At 55.5% G+C, this 15,136-nt stretch overlaps 1 protein-coding gene and 1 long non-coding RNA gene across 6 annotated transcripts; one reads left to right on the top strand and one right to left on the bottom strand.

Moving 5' to 3' along the window:
• Positions 1–214: 214 nt before the first annotated feature.
• ANKRD34C (ankyrin repeat domain 34C) lies at positions 215–10,266 on the bottom strand. Of its 4 annotated transcripts, none has more exons than XM_045448553.1 (3): positions 10,178–10,266; positions 2,208–2,404; positions 215–1,897 (listed from the first exon to the last, which is right to left on the bottom strand). In XM_045448553.1, exon 3 carries the CDS (start codon positions 1,853–1,855, stop codon positions 275–277), a length of 1,581 nt encoding a protein of 526 aa, XP_045304509.1. In that variant the 5' UTR covers positions 1,856–1,897; positions 2,208–2,404; positions 10,178–10,266; the 3' UTR covers positions 215–274. The 4 variants fall into 4 exon arrangements, with proteins under 4 accessions (XP_045304509.1, XP_045304511.1, XP_045304510.1 ...); XM_045448555.1 differs by lacking the exon at positions 10,178–10,266 and adding an exon at positions 9,786–9,880; XM_045448554.1 differs by lacking the exon at positions 10,178–10,266 and adding an exon at positions 3,061–3,162.
• Positions 9,184–14,860, top strand: LOC123582395. Of its 2 annotated transcripts, XR_006704358.1 has the most exons (5): positions 9,196–9,431; positions 9,563–9,749; positions 10,996–11,132; positions 11,446–11,659; positions 14,571–14,860. It is a non-coding gene; the product is annotated as an uncharacterized LOC123582395 (long non-coding RNA). The 2 variants fall into 2 exon arrangements; XR_006704357.1 differs by having other exon boundaries at positions 9,184–9,431; positions 9,563–11,132.
• The last annotated feature ends 276 nt before the right edge of the window (positions 14,861–15,136 follow it).

Below are 15,136 nucleotides of genomic sequence, written 5' to 3'. Positions count from 1 at the left end.
CTGCGTGACTCTCAAACCCCAAAGGTTTTCTTCCTTCGGAGAAATTTATTTTCGGTTACCTCATCCCCAGAACCCAATTACCCTGAGCCCTTTTCAAGCAAACCCGTAACAACCCACGATCACTTCAGAAGGGAAGCGGGGCCCTGTTCCGTACCCTGTGAGGCGGGCCGCACAGCAGCACAGGGGGACGGGCGGGAGGAAGAGGGCCCACACGGCTGTGTTGGCCCAGATTATCGTGCCTGTCGTCGGGTACGTGGAGACCCTCTGGAAGGGTCTAGGCCATGATCTCCTCAAAGCCAGACAGCTGTTTCACGTGCTCGACCTGCATGGAGTGCCTCCGGAGTAGTTTCTTTTGACTCCTCGAGTCCGATCTCTTTGGTGAGCTGGGAGCCACGGGCAGCATGGATCTTAGGCCGCTGGCAAGTGGAGAGGAAGGTTTGCCGCCGGGCCTGATATCTGGGATGGGTGGGTTCAGGTTTACGTTTAAAGGGGGAAGGAAGCCGGGCCTGGTGTGCGAGATGCGGTCCAGCAGCAGAGTCCCAGAACCTCGCCTTTCCAGAAGAGGCGGTGGCCTGGGGCGCGCCGAGCTGGGGGAGGTGCTGGGCGCCGCGTCCAGGGACTCGCGGGAGCCGTGGAAGAGAGCCACGTGGGAGCCGTTCAGCCTCTTCCTCTCGAGGGGCCCTTTGCCCGACTCCAGGGAGACGGGATTGAGCTGGTCAGCCCCTGGCTGCAGATCGAAATCGTACGGGTCATTTTCCAGCCGCTTGCGGGACACTGATGGACTGACTCCAGCCTTCTCCTGCTCCACAGGGAGAGTCCCTCTTCTGGCCACACGAGGGTGGGACGCCTGGCCCTTGTCATAGGCGGCCTTCCAGGATGCGGGTGCCGGCGAGGCTGGGATCTTCAGAATCTGCTCTGTGAATGTGGGGAACAGGGCGGGGTCTTTGCCGTCAATACTGCTGGCTCTGGAGAGCGGCCCCCTTTTGGGGAAGGACACGTCGCTGATGCTCTTGATGACCTCACTGTCTGTGCCCGCGCCGTGGGCGTCGTCCTGACGCACGTTAGCAGCCAGCACGGACGGCGCAATCAGGCCCCAGGGTTCGGACTGGAGCCTCTTCAGCTGGGGCAGGCGGGCTCTCTTGAGGTTCCCAACTTTCCTGGTGGGTGACCCAGGCTCGTTGAGAGCCTTGGCGGTGTGGCAACCACTCGGATGCCCCGTTTGGACGCTGAAGAAGTCGTCCTCCCGCTCGCTGGGCGGAGCGCCCAGGCCCGGAGCCTTCAGCTCGATGTCCGAGGGAGACGCACACAGTGGAGGTGACTGACTGTCTTCCACTTTGGGTGACGGAGGGACGTTAAGGTACCGTTTGGCGGTTTGGGCGCCCGCTGATGATTTATCTGTCGTGATGATAATCACCTCCTTCCCTTTGGCTTTGCAGGCGTCGAGGAGATGTCTCAGGGCGTCTTTGTCATCCGCGTGTATCGCGTAAACCAGAGCCGAAGCCCCCGTGCGGTCCTCGAGGCTGGGGTCCGCGCCGTTCTCCAGGAGCAGGGAGACCACCTCTCCCCCGGCCCTCCTGATGCAGGCGTGGATGAGGGCCGTCTTGCCAGACTTGTCCTGGATGTTGGGGTCCGCCCTGTTGTCCAGCAGGTACTTGACCATCTTGGACTTGCTGATGCTCTGCTGGTCCACGTGCTTGGTGATGCAGGCCACCATGAGAGCCGTCTCGCCTTTGTCATTGCTCTCGTTGATGTAAGCGCCCCCTTCCAGGAGGAGTCTGGTCAGCCTGAGCCTCCCCAGCCACACAGCCTTTAAGAGTGAGTTTCCGTCGGTTCTCAGTTCAGTGTCCTCCTCCATCGCGCTGGCCTCCGCGCCTCCGAGCCACCGCGGCGACCAGACCTAGCGAGGGAAGAAGAGAGAAGCATGGCGTGCGTTCTGGAGGGGCCCGGGTGCTGATGGTGCGGCTGTCACAGGGCTGGATGCAGTCCTGTCCCCGCCTGATCCCAGGTGAGGCCACCTCGGCCGCATCGTCCAGCTCATCTGCGTCCGTCTCTTCCTCTGTGATGTGGTGGGAGGGACGGTGACGGCCGCCTGGTGAAGCCACGCTGGGGGTTACGGGAGAGCGGACAGAAAACATCCACACAGGACAGCAGCTGACATAAACCTGGCAAGCGATCGCACACGCGGGGGCTGCCCGCCCCACACTCACCTCAAATGCCGCTTAGGAAACTCCGCTCCATGCCCACGGGCACCTGCGTCCCACGAGGGAAGGTGTGTGTCCCCCCGGGTCACTGCCGCAGCGCCGACATCGGGCAGCGATTCACACCCCATGGGTCACCTCGTAGATAGCGGATGCGCTGTTCTCCCAGGCGGGCATCCGAAAGGCCGGGAGTAATCCACGGGTTACTATCGCGATCGGGGAGGAAGCAGAGAGAGAATCATCGCAAAGCAAACTCAACCTCGCGGCAGCCCTGATGTCACAACCCTCCCCTCCTCCCCCTAGTCTTCCAGAATAACGCCAAAGCACGCCCTTCCCGTGGGCAGGTACGAGGCGGAGGGCGGACGGGACCTCACGTTGCTCGCAGGCGTCACAGGGCACAAAGCTCAGGCTGCAGCTTCCTCCGCCGGGGTGAGTCTGCGGCCGCCGAAGGCTTTTCCGCTTTCGTCCTCCCCGCGGCCGCCGCCCGGTTCCCGCACCCGGAGCCTCCAGGCCGGGTGTTGCCGGAGAGCCTTCCCCGAATTCGGACAGGCGGGCCCCCTCCCTGGCCCAGGCGTCTGCCGGCACAGCCCCTCCACGCGGACTCCCGTCCCTCCTGCCGAGGAGGGGCCGCGGTTCCCAGGGTTTCTCGTCGCCCGGTGGGCACCACGGCTTCCCGACGCCACTGCCGCGAGCGGCGGCCAGCGGTTCACAACGTCCACCGGCCTGGAAGTCAGAGCCTGGCTTGGCCGAACGTGAGAGAGGGATTCACACCCCTCATAGGCCTTTCATACGCTCACAGACACTTGCTGTTTGTTTAGAAGGCCCAAACCGCACTCTCCCGTACACGCACACGCGTACGCACGCCTCGACGTCGCTCTCTTCCGAAGCCACGACGGCGGACGGCCCAGCTCGTCTCTCTGCCTCCGACAGCCGTGTCTCGGTGTGATCTCGTTGCTGTTGTGGGTGTTCCCGCGAGATCTTCGGCAGCAACGTGACCACCGTGCGGTCGCGAGTCTCTGTCCCCCCGTGCTTCCGTCTTCAGCCTCCTAGGGGTCTGTGTGTGTGTGCGGGTGTGCACACAGGTGTGCGCATTCACGTGTGGGGTGTGCACGTAAGTGTGAGCATGTACATGTGTGTGCGTGTGTGTGTGTAGGGCGTGTGCACGTGGTGTGTGTGTGTGTGCGCGCGCACACGCGTGCGCACGCGCGTGCGCACACACGGGCCCTGGCCTTTCCCTTAGGCCCCACCATCCCTGCTCGGCACTGGCGCTGCGCACACAGGGTCAGGGCGTCGAGGTCTGTGTGCGGCCCTGGACGTTTGCGGCAGGATTTCCGGGCGCTAAATAATGGAGGGGGAACGTGCAGTGAGGGTGCGAGGTCTCCGCTCAGCGAGGGCCCTTCACGTGCCGGCGCATCGCCCCCAGGGCCACCAGGACTCCTGCACACACCATCCGTCCGTCTGTCCACCCAGGGCTCCCACGCCCGCACGCAGTCTGTCCATCCGTCCACCCAGGGCTTCCCTGCTCCCCGCACGCGCCGTCCATCTGTCCGTCCACCCAGAGCTGTGCGCCCCACACGCACTGTCCGTCTGGCTCTCAAACGCCCTGCTCGCTGTCCCCCTGAGCCGCTTTCTAACTGTGAGGTCTAACAGAGACCCCGCTCTGTTTAATTATTCACCACCCTGCAAACCTGGGCTCAAATGTCCCTTCCTTTCTAATCAAGAGGAAAACCACTCGAGGTGGAAGAGAGCCGAGTAGAGTTACAACCAGCTCAGCTCCAGGCTGTACGAACACCTCCCACAGATCACGTCCTTCCCCAACCACGAATGGCCACAGGTGTTCAGCCTTGTGGGTAGTCAAACGAAACCAAATGAAAGCCCAGTGAGATACCAGGAGGCACGGTGTCCAAATTAGCATGGCTAAAATTAGCCAGCCTGGCAATGCCCAGGGAGGGACGGGAAGCAACGGGACCCAGCGGGTGGGAGGACGAGGCCAGCGCTCCAGCGGGTAATTCCGCACCTGGGCTCTGTCTGTGGGAGCCCGGAAAACATGGCCACAAAGTCTGGCCGTCCTGGCGTGCACACCGCGCGCCAGGGGCCAGTGCCCCCCCCCCCATCAAGAAGAGGGGTCGGCGTGTGGCCCACAAGATGTGGCAGGAGTGACTGACTTTCGAGGCAGGGCCTCCGTGGGCCTCCCAGCTTCCAGTTTGCTCTCCTGGAGCCCCGCTGCCTCATAAAGACACATGGGCTGTCCTGCCGGGAAGGACACAGGGAGCCCCAGCCGACCGCGACCGTGCGGGCGAGGCCGCCCCAGACCCCCGGTAGTTACAAGTGCAGGCAGGACCCCGGGCGAGGCAGCAGACGTGCCCAGAGCCTGGTCCAAACTGCAGAAACACACACAAACAAGTGGTTCTGGTTCTAAGCCACTCGTCTGGGGAAGGTTCGTTCATATCAATAATTACTGATAAATCTGTGCAGCGAAGCAGGTACAAAAGCGTTCCCGACAGCACTATTCACAAAAAGCAAAAGCGAGACATCCTGTGATGAAGAAAATAAAGAAAGTGTGCCGTATTCATACACTGGGATGCTATACAACACTAGGTCCTCTTTCACACTCACAGACCCCCCCCACACACAGACATACACACACTCACACACACACACGGTTGATAACCGCATCTCCTGGATTCCTTGATACTTCGCCACCTTCTGTGCTGAGCCCTGGTGTGTTCATCTCCTGGGCCAGCCCCCTCCCAGAGCCTGCCCCCCCCCCCCGAAGCCCCCGGGGCAGGAACACGGTCTTCTCTCCCTCGTCGGCTTCGGGGTAGTTGGAAGGAGGATGAGGAAGAGAAAAGGGGAAGGTCATGTGGGTGGACAATCGGGTCCTCTGTCCGTGTCGCGTGGGGGGCCGGCCACGTCCCGCAAGGCCGGGGGTGGGGAGGGAGGGGTCAGCACGGGACACCTAGCTGGTGCCTGTCTCCCTTCGTTTGCGGTCAGGGGCCACCTCCTGCCCGGAGCTCGGCCTTGTCCCTAACCCCCGCTGCTGAGGAGAGAACAGGGTGGAGGCCAGTCATTCTGGTTGCTCCCAGCCCATCTACAGGAATGACCTTCTCTGTGCGTGGGGAGCTGCTCCTAGTATAGCCTCCGGCCAGCCTTCACCGTGGCCTCCCAACGGAAGTTCCTTACGTGACACACACGCCAGGAAACAAACACTTGTGTGAGGACAGGACCAGACCCTTCGCTCTCCTGCCGCCTGCCGCGCGCTGCCTGGCGAGGCCTCGAGACCCACTCTCGGCCCGCCCGGGGCCCACTCCCCGCCTCAGGGCTTCGGCCACTGCCTCGCCTCCTGGCCCCGGTGGCCTCCTCTAGGCGTGCCCCCTCCCCACTGCGTCAGGCCGGGGGGGCCCAGGCCCACACCCGCGCTCGGCTGACCGGGGACTCGGTCTCCCCGGAGGCCTCCAGGTGGCGAAGCCACGCAGCACAGAAGCGTGGGCGCGTTCACCCTCTCCAGAGCGTATGTGGACCGAGAGCGCGTGGCGGCGGGAGGTAGGTGCCAGGCAAACTCTTTTCCTTGTCTTACGCCAGAGCCTGCTCTTGGCGGGTTCCAGGCTGCGGGTGGGATGCGGTAGATTATCCGCTCCCACAACCCAGCAAGCCGTGCTCGCTGGCAGGCCGTGGCTGGCTCAGTGCCGTGCCCCTCGTGTTTTCTCCGCTTGTCATTCCCTCACTCCTCCCCCCGCCCCCCGGGTCTCCTAACCCCATAAAGCGTTGATGAACTAGCTCGTGTCTGCTTATGACATGTTCACTAATTCCTATTACTTCTAACAGAGTAAGCCTTGACTGACACGCTGGGATTACCTGCCCACCCATCCATCCATCCACTCATTCATTCGCCACCATATAAATGTTGAGGGTCAATACACGTGCAAGGCATTAAGAACAAGTAAGTGTGTGGAATTCAGGCTTGGAAGGTCCGGCGGGAGGCCGGAGGTCACCTGGGAGCCCCTGAGAGATGAGGACGGTCAGAAGCGGCAATGCGAGGACGCTAAGGAAGCATGAAGCCAGAGATGTATTCAACAGTGACCGATCGGATGAGGGCATCAGCCAAGAGCTAAGTCACTTGCATTTGGGCATTTACCTCCTGCTGTGTGTGCATCACAGACAAACGTCAGGAACAGCTAATGCACGAAAGACCACGTGCCTTTCAGGGCTTCCCAGCCTGTCGGAGAGAAGGAAGCAATTCTGACCCAAAGGGGCTGACATGTGCCCAGAATTTTGAAACCCCGCGCACTTTGTGCCCTGGGCACAATGCTTTAAAATTAGCCCTGGTCGGGGCGCCTGGGTGGCGCAGTCGGTTAAGCGTCCGACTTCAGCCAGGTCATGATCTCTCGGTCCGTGAGTTCGAGCCCCACGTTGGGCTCTGGGCTGATGGCTCGGAGCCTGGAGCCTGTTTCCGATTCTGTGTCTCCCTCTCTCTCTGCCCCTCCCCCGTTCATGCTCTGTCTCTCTCTGTCCCAAAAATGAATAAACGTTGAAAAAATAAATAAATAAAAAAAATAAAATTAGCCCTGGGCACCATGTTTTAAAATTAGCAGCCCCCAAGTGGGTGTTTTTCTTCCCTGTGTTTCAGAAGAAGAGTTAACGGAGAAATGAGCAGAATGTGCCTGGTTCCTCTCCTCTTGTCCCCCACCCAGCCCGCCCCTTCTCCCGGTCACTCCTCACGGCTGTTTTCTGTCTCAACCCCACCGTCATGGGGCGGGCACACCTTCCAAAGGCACAGGGACTGGAAGAGACACACTGAAGACTAAAATGTCACCAACGCCAGAAAAAAACAAAACGATGCTTTCTCTGATGGAAGGGGCCGGTGGGTGGAAGTGATTACCATGTTCGTCCAGAAGCCCTGGGGCTATTTTACTGTCCACAGAATTATGAAAGTCTGAGATTCCCGAGGCTGCGAGGGGCCGTGTTGTCCAGTCGTTCCCAGTTTAGAAAGGGGGAATTTCAGGACAGATCGAGTCCTTTATCTTGCTGAACCCAGGCTCTCTCACTCCCGTGCTGCCCCACATCTTTTGCCTGAGCAGTGTAGACCAAGGCTGCCTAGTAATGGGCCGGGGGCCAAGTGCAGCCCACAGGGGCAGGTACGTCTGGCTTGACCGTCATAGTGTTTTAGTTTTGTTTCAGTTTGAATGTTTTAAAATGGATCACTCATTGTTCAGTTTGGCAAAGGCCCTGCCACTCTCTGTAGTCTTACAACTGACCCAATTCATACATTCAGGCTACTTTCCTGGTCTTTGTAGGTATGTGGGTCTATGACACTGGGTGTAAAAGTAAACTGCTTGCGACACAAGTCACGATGCTGTGTCTGTGTTGTCCCCATCACCTCCTAGCTTCTTACCTCTACAGGTTTGTTAGGACTCTCTGCTGAGCTACCGGATGGAGAAGCCCTTTGTGTCAGCTTTAAAGCAGGGTGTGCTTCTGCAAGCCATTATAAAAAGGTAACCAACGGGCGGCCGGAGGGGGGTGGTGCTCAGTGGCTTCAGCATCCGACGTCGGCTCAGGTCACGATCTCACGGTTCGTGGGTTCGAGCCCCGCGTCGGGCTCTGTGCTGACAGCTCGGAGCCTGAAGCCTGCTTCGGATTCTGTCTCCCTCTCTGCCCCTTCTCCACTGGTGCGCGCACTCTCTCTCTCTCTCTCTCTCTCAAAAATAAATAAATGTTGAAAAAAATTTTTAAGTTCATATCTAAAAAAAAAGTGACTCACCATTATTTCAGTGCAGATAAACTACCATGTTTTGTCTCCTCCTCCTCGAGTCACCTTGGCATCGGATTTCCAGCTAACCTTGCCGTGTTTGGCACCGTGGTAAATCGGAGGATTGAGGCACTGCTGCATTCGGTTCCAAGTCTAATTTGACCCCCGTGGGCAAGGGAGGCAAAAGAGGAGGGTCCACCGGCACCTGCAAACGTCTGCAGAGCACCTCCTGTTCCCAAGGAAAGAACTGGGGACACACATGACCGTACTTAGAGGCCCAGGGTTTCTAGGACTTTACAATATTCATGCATTGTGTTCATCTTGTTTCTGGCTGTGGCCTTAATCTTGTTTCTCCCCTACTTTCTCAATCTGTGTTTTTTTTTTTTTTTTCCAGTTGAAGGATGTGCTCTATTCACGGCAGTTTCAGGGAGATCAGCATCCCGCTGTGACCACGTTTGCACACGTAAGTTTGCACACAATTATATCCTAATGAATCTCAGCTATTTCTGATATGTGTCCACCTGATCTCTTGTGTATCTTTATAAAACATCACTTGAAATTCTTTGTGGAACAAAATAAAAGATAATGGTTGAACATGTTTTCGGTTGATCACCTGGCTCCAGCTGGCACGGACAGCGTTTCTCTAGATGCACTTCGGGTCCACAATTGCCCCGTAATCCAAGCTTCTGAGGGTGCACGGTCGTGGTGGGGCGGCCATGGCAGAGAAGCAGGCCACCCGGGTTCTAAGCTCAGCCCTGCTACAAGGTGGCTGTGAAATTAATTGCTGGCCAGCAGCATTTTGCCCAATGCACAGAACTCCGTCTCTGCCTTCCAAGATTGTTATAAGGGTCAAATATAGGCAATAGGGAAACACTCTTCAAAGTCCTATAAATATTTAAAGGATTATCGTGTTGCATTAAACTCGTCCAGGATCCTACCTCTGAGCCCTGATCTGGGGTACTCAGCCCGCACCCCAGGGCCTCTGCCATTCATCACCCAACCTCTCCCTCTTCCAACCACCTGCTCCCCATTTCTGTCCTCCGCCCCCCAACTGCGATGGGCCGTTTGCTGAGTTTTCCCACATACAGATCTCTTTGACCACCCTCCCCCACACGTTTGCAAGGGAAGCATTATGATCTTAACCTCACAGATACAGAGCCTGCCGCGCAGACAGGTTGTGCGATCTTGCCCAAGCGCGTATGTTTGTAAGCTGTAGCTTGGATTCGAACTCTTGGCTCCTCTGAACCCAAGTTAGGCGCTTTCGCGGAGGACATTCTGCCGGCTCAGGCACACCTCCCCACTACCGCCACCTGGCGTGCGGTTTACAGGTGCAGCCACACCACCAAGTGGTCGTCTAGACGGGTTTACTTGGCCTCCTGTGCTCCCATTTTCTGATCCGCAGCACACGGATAATGGCACACAAGCTCGCGGCGCGCGTAACAACCGCAGAACGCAGGTGGGGCGCTTAGCACAGGGCCTTGGCACAGGTGAGCGCTCCATAATGTTAGATCTTGAAGGAGTTTGGGTGCGCCTTTCAAAATCCAGGAGGCCACCGCGCTCGGCCATAGCATTCGCGGCAGCTTGGGGATATTTTATACCCCGCCTCTGCCTTCTGCAGTCACGGGAAGCAGTTAGAGGCGGATCCGACGCAGAGCTCCGCGTTAGCGTTTCCCCCCCGCCCCGCCAAGGGTGGGGGCGGCGGCCGGGGCTCTGCGCGCTGCCCGGCGCTGTCCGAGGTGCTGGACGCCGGCGGGGCGCGCTCCACGCCGCCGGCTCTGTGCGCAGCTCCCAGAAGGCCCTGCGCGGTAAGTGCGTCTCCATCCCTGCTCTGAAATGCCCACCTTCAAACTCTTTACAATTTCTGGAGCATTCTCGGGATCACAACCTCTCACCACCCTGTCGATCCTCAGAGGTTTCTGCAAATATGTAAGCTTTGCTCCCCCTTCAGTGTCTGCAGAAATCCAGACGCCTATCACCCAGCCCCGCTCCGCAACCATCCATCTCCTACAAAAATCCAGGCCCCTGCGCACCTCACCCCCACGCGTCAATGCAAAAATGAAAAATGTAAACCCGTGTTCCACACCCTTCTCCCACAGTTTCCTGTGATAAAACCAGACTTCCCCCCTCCAGCCTCCCACTCCTGCCTGCGGCTCAACAGCGTGGGCTGACTTTTGGGGAGCGCAAGATCCCTCTCACACAGTGAGCCACCGGAGACCCCTGCGGGTGCGCTTACCTGCTGGGGGTGCTCACCAAACGAGGCCACCTGAGTGCAGGCCACCGGTAGTGTCATTGCTCCAGAAGCAAAGTCAGGGGCCCTCGGCTTGGCTTCGGGCCGCTTACCGAAGGGCGCTGCCGGGCTGACCCGCGCGGGCGCTGGGTTCACGCCGGGCCTCGCGGGTCCTGTAGAATGACTTGCCCGGAACTTCAAGGTTCGTCAGTAAAGCCTCTGCGTCACCCCTCGCTTCTCCCAGTTCAAGCCAGAACACGGCAGTTTCTCTAGAGAAAGAAGGAGGCGTGGAAGACGACGGTCTCGCCCAGCTCTGGTTTGCAGGTCTCCTGCGCAGCCCGGCCCCGCGCGCCGTCCCGGGGCCCCGCCGGCTGGCTGGCGAGCGCTGCCGCCCGCCCGCGCCCCGAGCGCGGCCGTGTGGGCGTGTGCGCCGGGGAGGAGCGAGCACCGCGGGGGCGGCGGGGGCGGGCAGAGGCGCCCGCCGCCCCGCCCGCACCCCGACCGCGGCGGCCAGGCGCGCCTGACGGCTCCGCCCCAGCCGGGTGGGGGCCCCCCGGGCGTGGGCGCGGCGACCCCCGGGGCCGGTCGAGGGGCGCGCGCGCCGCAAGCCTGACGCCGCACGTGCCGGACCCCGGGAGGGACGTGAGCCTGGGTCTCCTCTGCTGTCCACGCTGCTCTGCCTTCCTCGGGCTTCCTTCGTCAAACGCCCTGGGATCCAGGACTTCCGCCCACAGCGTGGGCGGGAGAAGAAGGGAAGAGGGGGGCTGTGGCGGTAAGACTCGGGGGGGTGGGGGGGTGGGCTCGAGGATCTGTTTCCATCCCAGCCCCGCCCTTCAGCGCACCTGCTCCAGCTGCCCAGGACTCGAAGCACGCGGCATCGTATCTGCAAGGTGAGCGCGCCCGCGCCCCGGCTTCGCGGAGGCCTGCCCCCCATGTCTAGGTGAAAACAGGCACGCGTGGGGTGAGTGTTTCCTACAGGAAAGGCCCCCCTCCTCCTTGGGTCAATCCTAGTCACTTACATTTTCCTACAAAATTGCCCACCTCGTTCACAACGGCAGATTCTCACAGCTACACCTGTCACCACCTTGTAATTTTTCATCTCTTCCAAACGTGTCCTTACACCCCCTTTCCATTCCGACATGGTTGCCTTTCCCCCTAGTAGTTTCGGTGTTTACTTTGTTGTGGTTGAATTACGGGATCTGCCTAAGTCCCATTTTGCGGCCTGTTAAAGGACCGATAAACTCAGAAAGCATTTTTCCTCCTACTCCTTGAAGGAAACAATGAACGACTGTTCAACTGAAGGAAACAATGCGTGCTTTTGGATACATGCATGCGAATACACCCGTGAAGTTCATGACCTATTACTACCCTCTACACCTGTACTTTGTACCGCAAGGCAGGACGGGATTGGTGAAGCTGAGCCAACTCCGGAGTCAGACTGCATGGACTGAAATCCCAACCCAACCACTTGCCAGCCGTGGATCTCTGGTGAGTCACTAACCGGTCTGTACCTCAGTTTCCACCTCCATAAAACTGAATTAATAACATCATCTACTGTAGATGGAAGCCGCGTTTATGGTGAGCATGGGGGCACCTATCAAGTGGCCGAATCACTGTGCTGCGCCTGAAACTAATACAACATTTAACATGTGTCAACTGAACTCGACAAGAAAAAGGAAAAAAAGAAAAGAAAGGGTCTGCTTCATCAGGCCAGGGAGGAGGGGCAGCTAACACACGTAAAATGTCCCGTGCTCTGCCTGGTAGACAGTCGGCGCTCTCTATGTCTTAGCTGTGTTTGTCCACCTGATCCAGTAATATTCAAAGTAAACTGTTAGAAAGACTTTCGGGGTGCTTGAATTCACTTATTATTCAGGAAAAACGTATCGAGTTTGGGCCGTGTGACCAAATCTGCATTTCATTTTTTTATTTTTATTATTTCATTATTTTATTATTTTTTATTTTATTTCATTTTATTTTATTTTTTATTTTATTTCATTTTATTTTATTTTTTATTTTATTTCATTTTATTTATTTATTTTTTTTTTTTTTTTGGTACATGCTGGAGACTGAGCTGTGAACAAGAAAGACAAGTTCTCTGCCTTCGTGGAGGGCCCTTCTAAAAATCTGGATTTGTCAGCATGTCTCTGGGCGTGTGTGTGTGTGTGTGTGTGAGAATCAGTGGTCTGCTGTTCCATGACCCCCAGTTCACACAAAAGGACACGAGGCAAACGTTTTGCATGCTCTTCCAAATCTGCCTTCTGGTGGAGTCTCTGCCCCTTTGCCAGAGATGCACCCTACGTGCTAGACCCACTTGATTAACAACAACAACAATTTTCAAAAAATAATCCTTACTAGTAGTAGCAGAAAAGAATCCCCACTATTGGCAATGCCTCCTAGCCTGAGACCTCCAGGAACACACTTGCAGATGTATAGCTGGACAGGATGCATTGGGCATCTGAGCAAGAAGGTGCTAGAACGTGCTGCAGAATTAGGGCTTTGGTTGGGAGGCTTAGGGGGGGTTTGCTCCACTCTTAACAGAGGAGAATCACGTCAGACAGTATTCTGACGCCACAAAGAACATTAGAAAGCGATCCTTGGTGCCATGCTTCCCACGCACTATTTTTGTTTTTCTGTTTGTTTTTAGAGATAATTGACATATAACGTATTAGTTTCAGATGCACAACGTCATGATTCAGTATTTGTATGTACATCTTGCAAAATGATCACCACGGTAATCTGATTAACGTCCATCACGTTACATAGTTACAATTTTTTTCTGGTGATGAAAACATCTAAGATCTACTCTCTTAGCAACTTTCAAATATATGGGGGTGCCTGGGTGGCTCAGTTGTTTGAGCGTCTGACTTTGGCTCAGGTCACGATCTCATGGTTCATGAGTTCAAGCCCCACACCAGGCTCACTGCTATCAGCCTGTCAGCACAGAGCCCACTGAACATTCTCTGTCACCCCCTCTCTTCCCCTCCTCTGCTTGCGCTCCCTCAAAAATAAACATTAAAAAAAATAGCTTCAGGTAATAATATAGGACCTATTACTAACCATAGTCCCCATGTAATACATCACATCCCCATGACTTATTTTGTAGCTGGGAGTTTGTACTTTTTAGCCTTGTCCCGTTTTGCTCCCCACCCCATCCTGTGTCTGGTAATCACCAGCGTCTTCTCTGTGTCCATGAGTATACACTCCGTTCCAAGCCAGGGCAGGGACAGTGTTTATTTCCCAGCCTGAACGGGTTCCCTGCACAGAGTACACTTTTGGTCAGTCATTGTCCGTAGGGAAGACAGACTCAGAGGTCAATACTGAGCTGCTTGGCTGGAGCTGTAAGCAAGGAGCCTTAAGTCCTCTGATTCATTGTCTGTACCCAGATTTGGAGGCTAGGTTCTAGAGCCATGAGGCGTTTTCCCAAGATCACGCAGCAAATCCATTCCAGGTCTACTAGGTCTCTTGAGGTCAGTGTCGTGGGACTGGATGTGTTCCAGGCTATTACACATTTTTAAATAACTTTGACTAGATTGTTATTGTAAGTGTGTTATCGGTATTGCCTAGAAAATACAGATAAGATATGGACACGTTCTTCCAGTCCTTTTAGCCCACCTTTAATGTTAAAAAAAAATAGTTTCTTTCAAATGCGTTTATTGCACACGTAAATCGGATATGCTTTTTGCAGCAAGTATCAGAAAGCCCGTCTCAAACAAAGAGGGACTGATCTTCTTACACAACAGCATGTCTGAAGGTGGGCCACTGCTGATGATGGTGCAGAGGTTCAAAACTCCCAGGGCCAGCAGATGATGCCTGTGGCATCCCCCTGGAGTTTTCCAGAAGGCGGCCGTCAGCTCAAGCCATAACATCCACATCCCAGACAGACCACTGGGAAGGAGTGGAGGCAATCACATCTTTCCTCTTATCCGAAGGGCAAACCTTGCCCAGAAGTACATCGCACAGCCAGGTTCTCCTTGAATCTATTAGAAACGGGACATATCTGAGGACGCTGGGAAAACGGGAAGCCAGACTGCTATGATTGGCTTAGATCAAGAGATGCTTCCTTTCCTTGGTCTGGTCTAATGCCAGATCGGAAATGAATCATACGACTGTCACAGTGCTTGTTATTAAACACTCGGGAGGTGCAGATGAGCAAGAAAAAGAGGCTGATATAATATTTATAATACACAAGTGTAATTTATAAAACTAGAATTAAACAACAGAGTACGCTGTATTAGTCTTGTTTCCTTAAAAATCAGCTACGAAGCCATCCATCTAGAGGTCTATTCCTCTGTGACTTATTTCCACACGACTGCGAGTTCTTCTACTTCCTTGTCAGTGGCTGCGTGAGATATGAGTGTGCGCGTGAACCGCAATACCTTTAACCAATTCTCTGTTTCAGATGTGACGCTCTCCCGTGGCTTCTCTCTGTCGTAAACCACACTCCGGTGAAGGCCCTTTCGTCGGTCTTTTTCAAATTTCAGAATTATTTCCTAAGAGCAAAATACTTGAGGTTCCCGAGGGAAAGGTATGCAAAACTTTACCATTTGCATACAGAGTGCAAAGGGCTGCTCCGTGAGGGCTGTACCACTTTTCATTACCCCTTGATCATGGCTTAGTGCATCCTCCACCTTATGAGATCTCATTGTTGAAGAAACTTGCTAACGTGATAATTAAAAATGTATTAGGTCATTGTTCTCGTTTGTATTTCTTTTACTACTAGTCATGGCTGAATTTTAAAGAAGTGTTTATTGCCTATTTTTCTGTCAATTGCTCATTTATACCTTCTAAATTTTCTCTTGGTGTGCTGGTGATTCACAGTTGATTAGAAAATGGACATAAAGTAAATAAAATTGTTCATAATTTCCTTATCCAGAAATGAGCACTATTATTCATCAGTTATTCATGGGGGTTCATAATGGGTTATATATTCCTCTCCCTCTCCCTCTCCCTCTTTTCCTGTCTCTC

Source organism: Leopardus geoffroyi, chromosome B3 (assembly GCF_018350155.1).
Source record: "Leopardus geoffroyi isolate Oge1 chromosome B3, O.geoffroyi_Oge1_pat1.0, whole genome shotgun sequence".
Taxonomy (NCBI): Eukaryota; Metazoa; Chordata; class Mammalia; order Carnivora; family Felidae; genus Leopardus; species Leopardus geoffroyi.
Note: the sequence above shows the minus strand (reverse complement) of the source record. Positions and strands in the feature narration are given on the sequence as shown.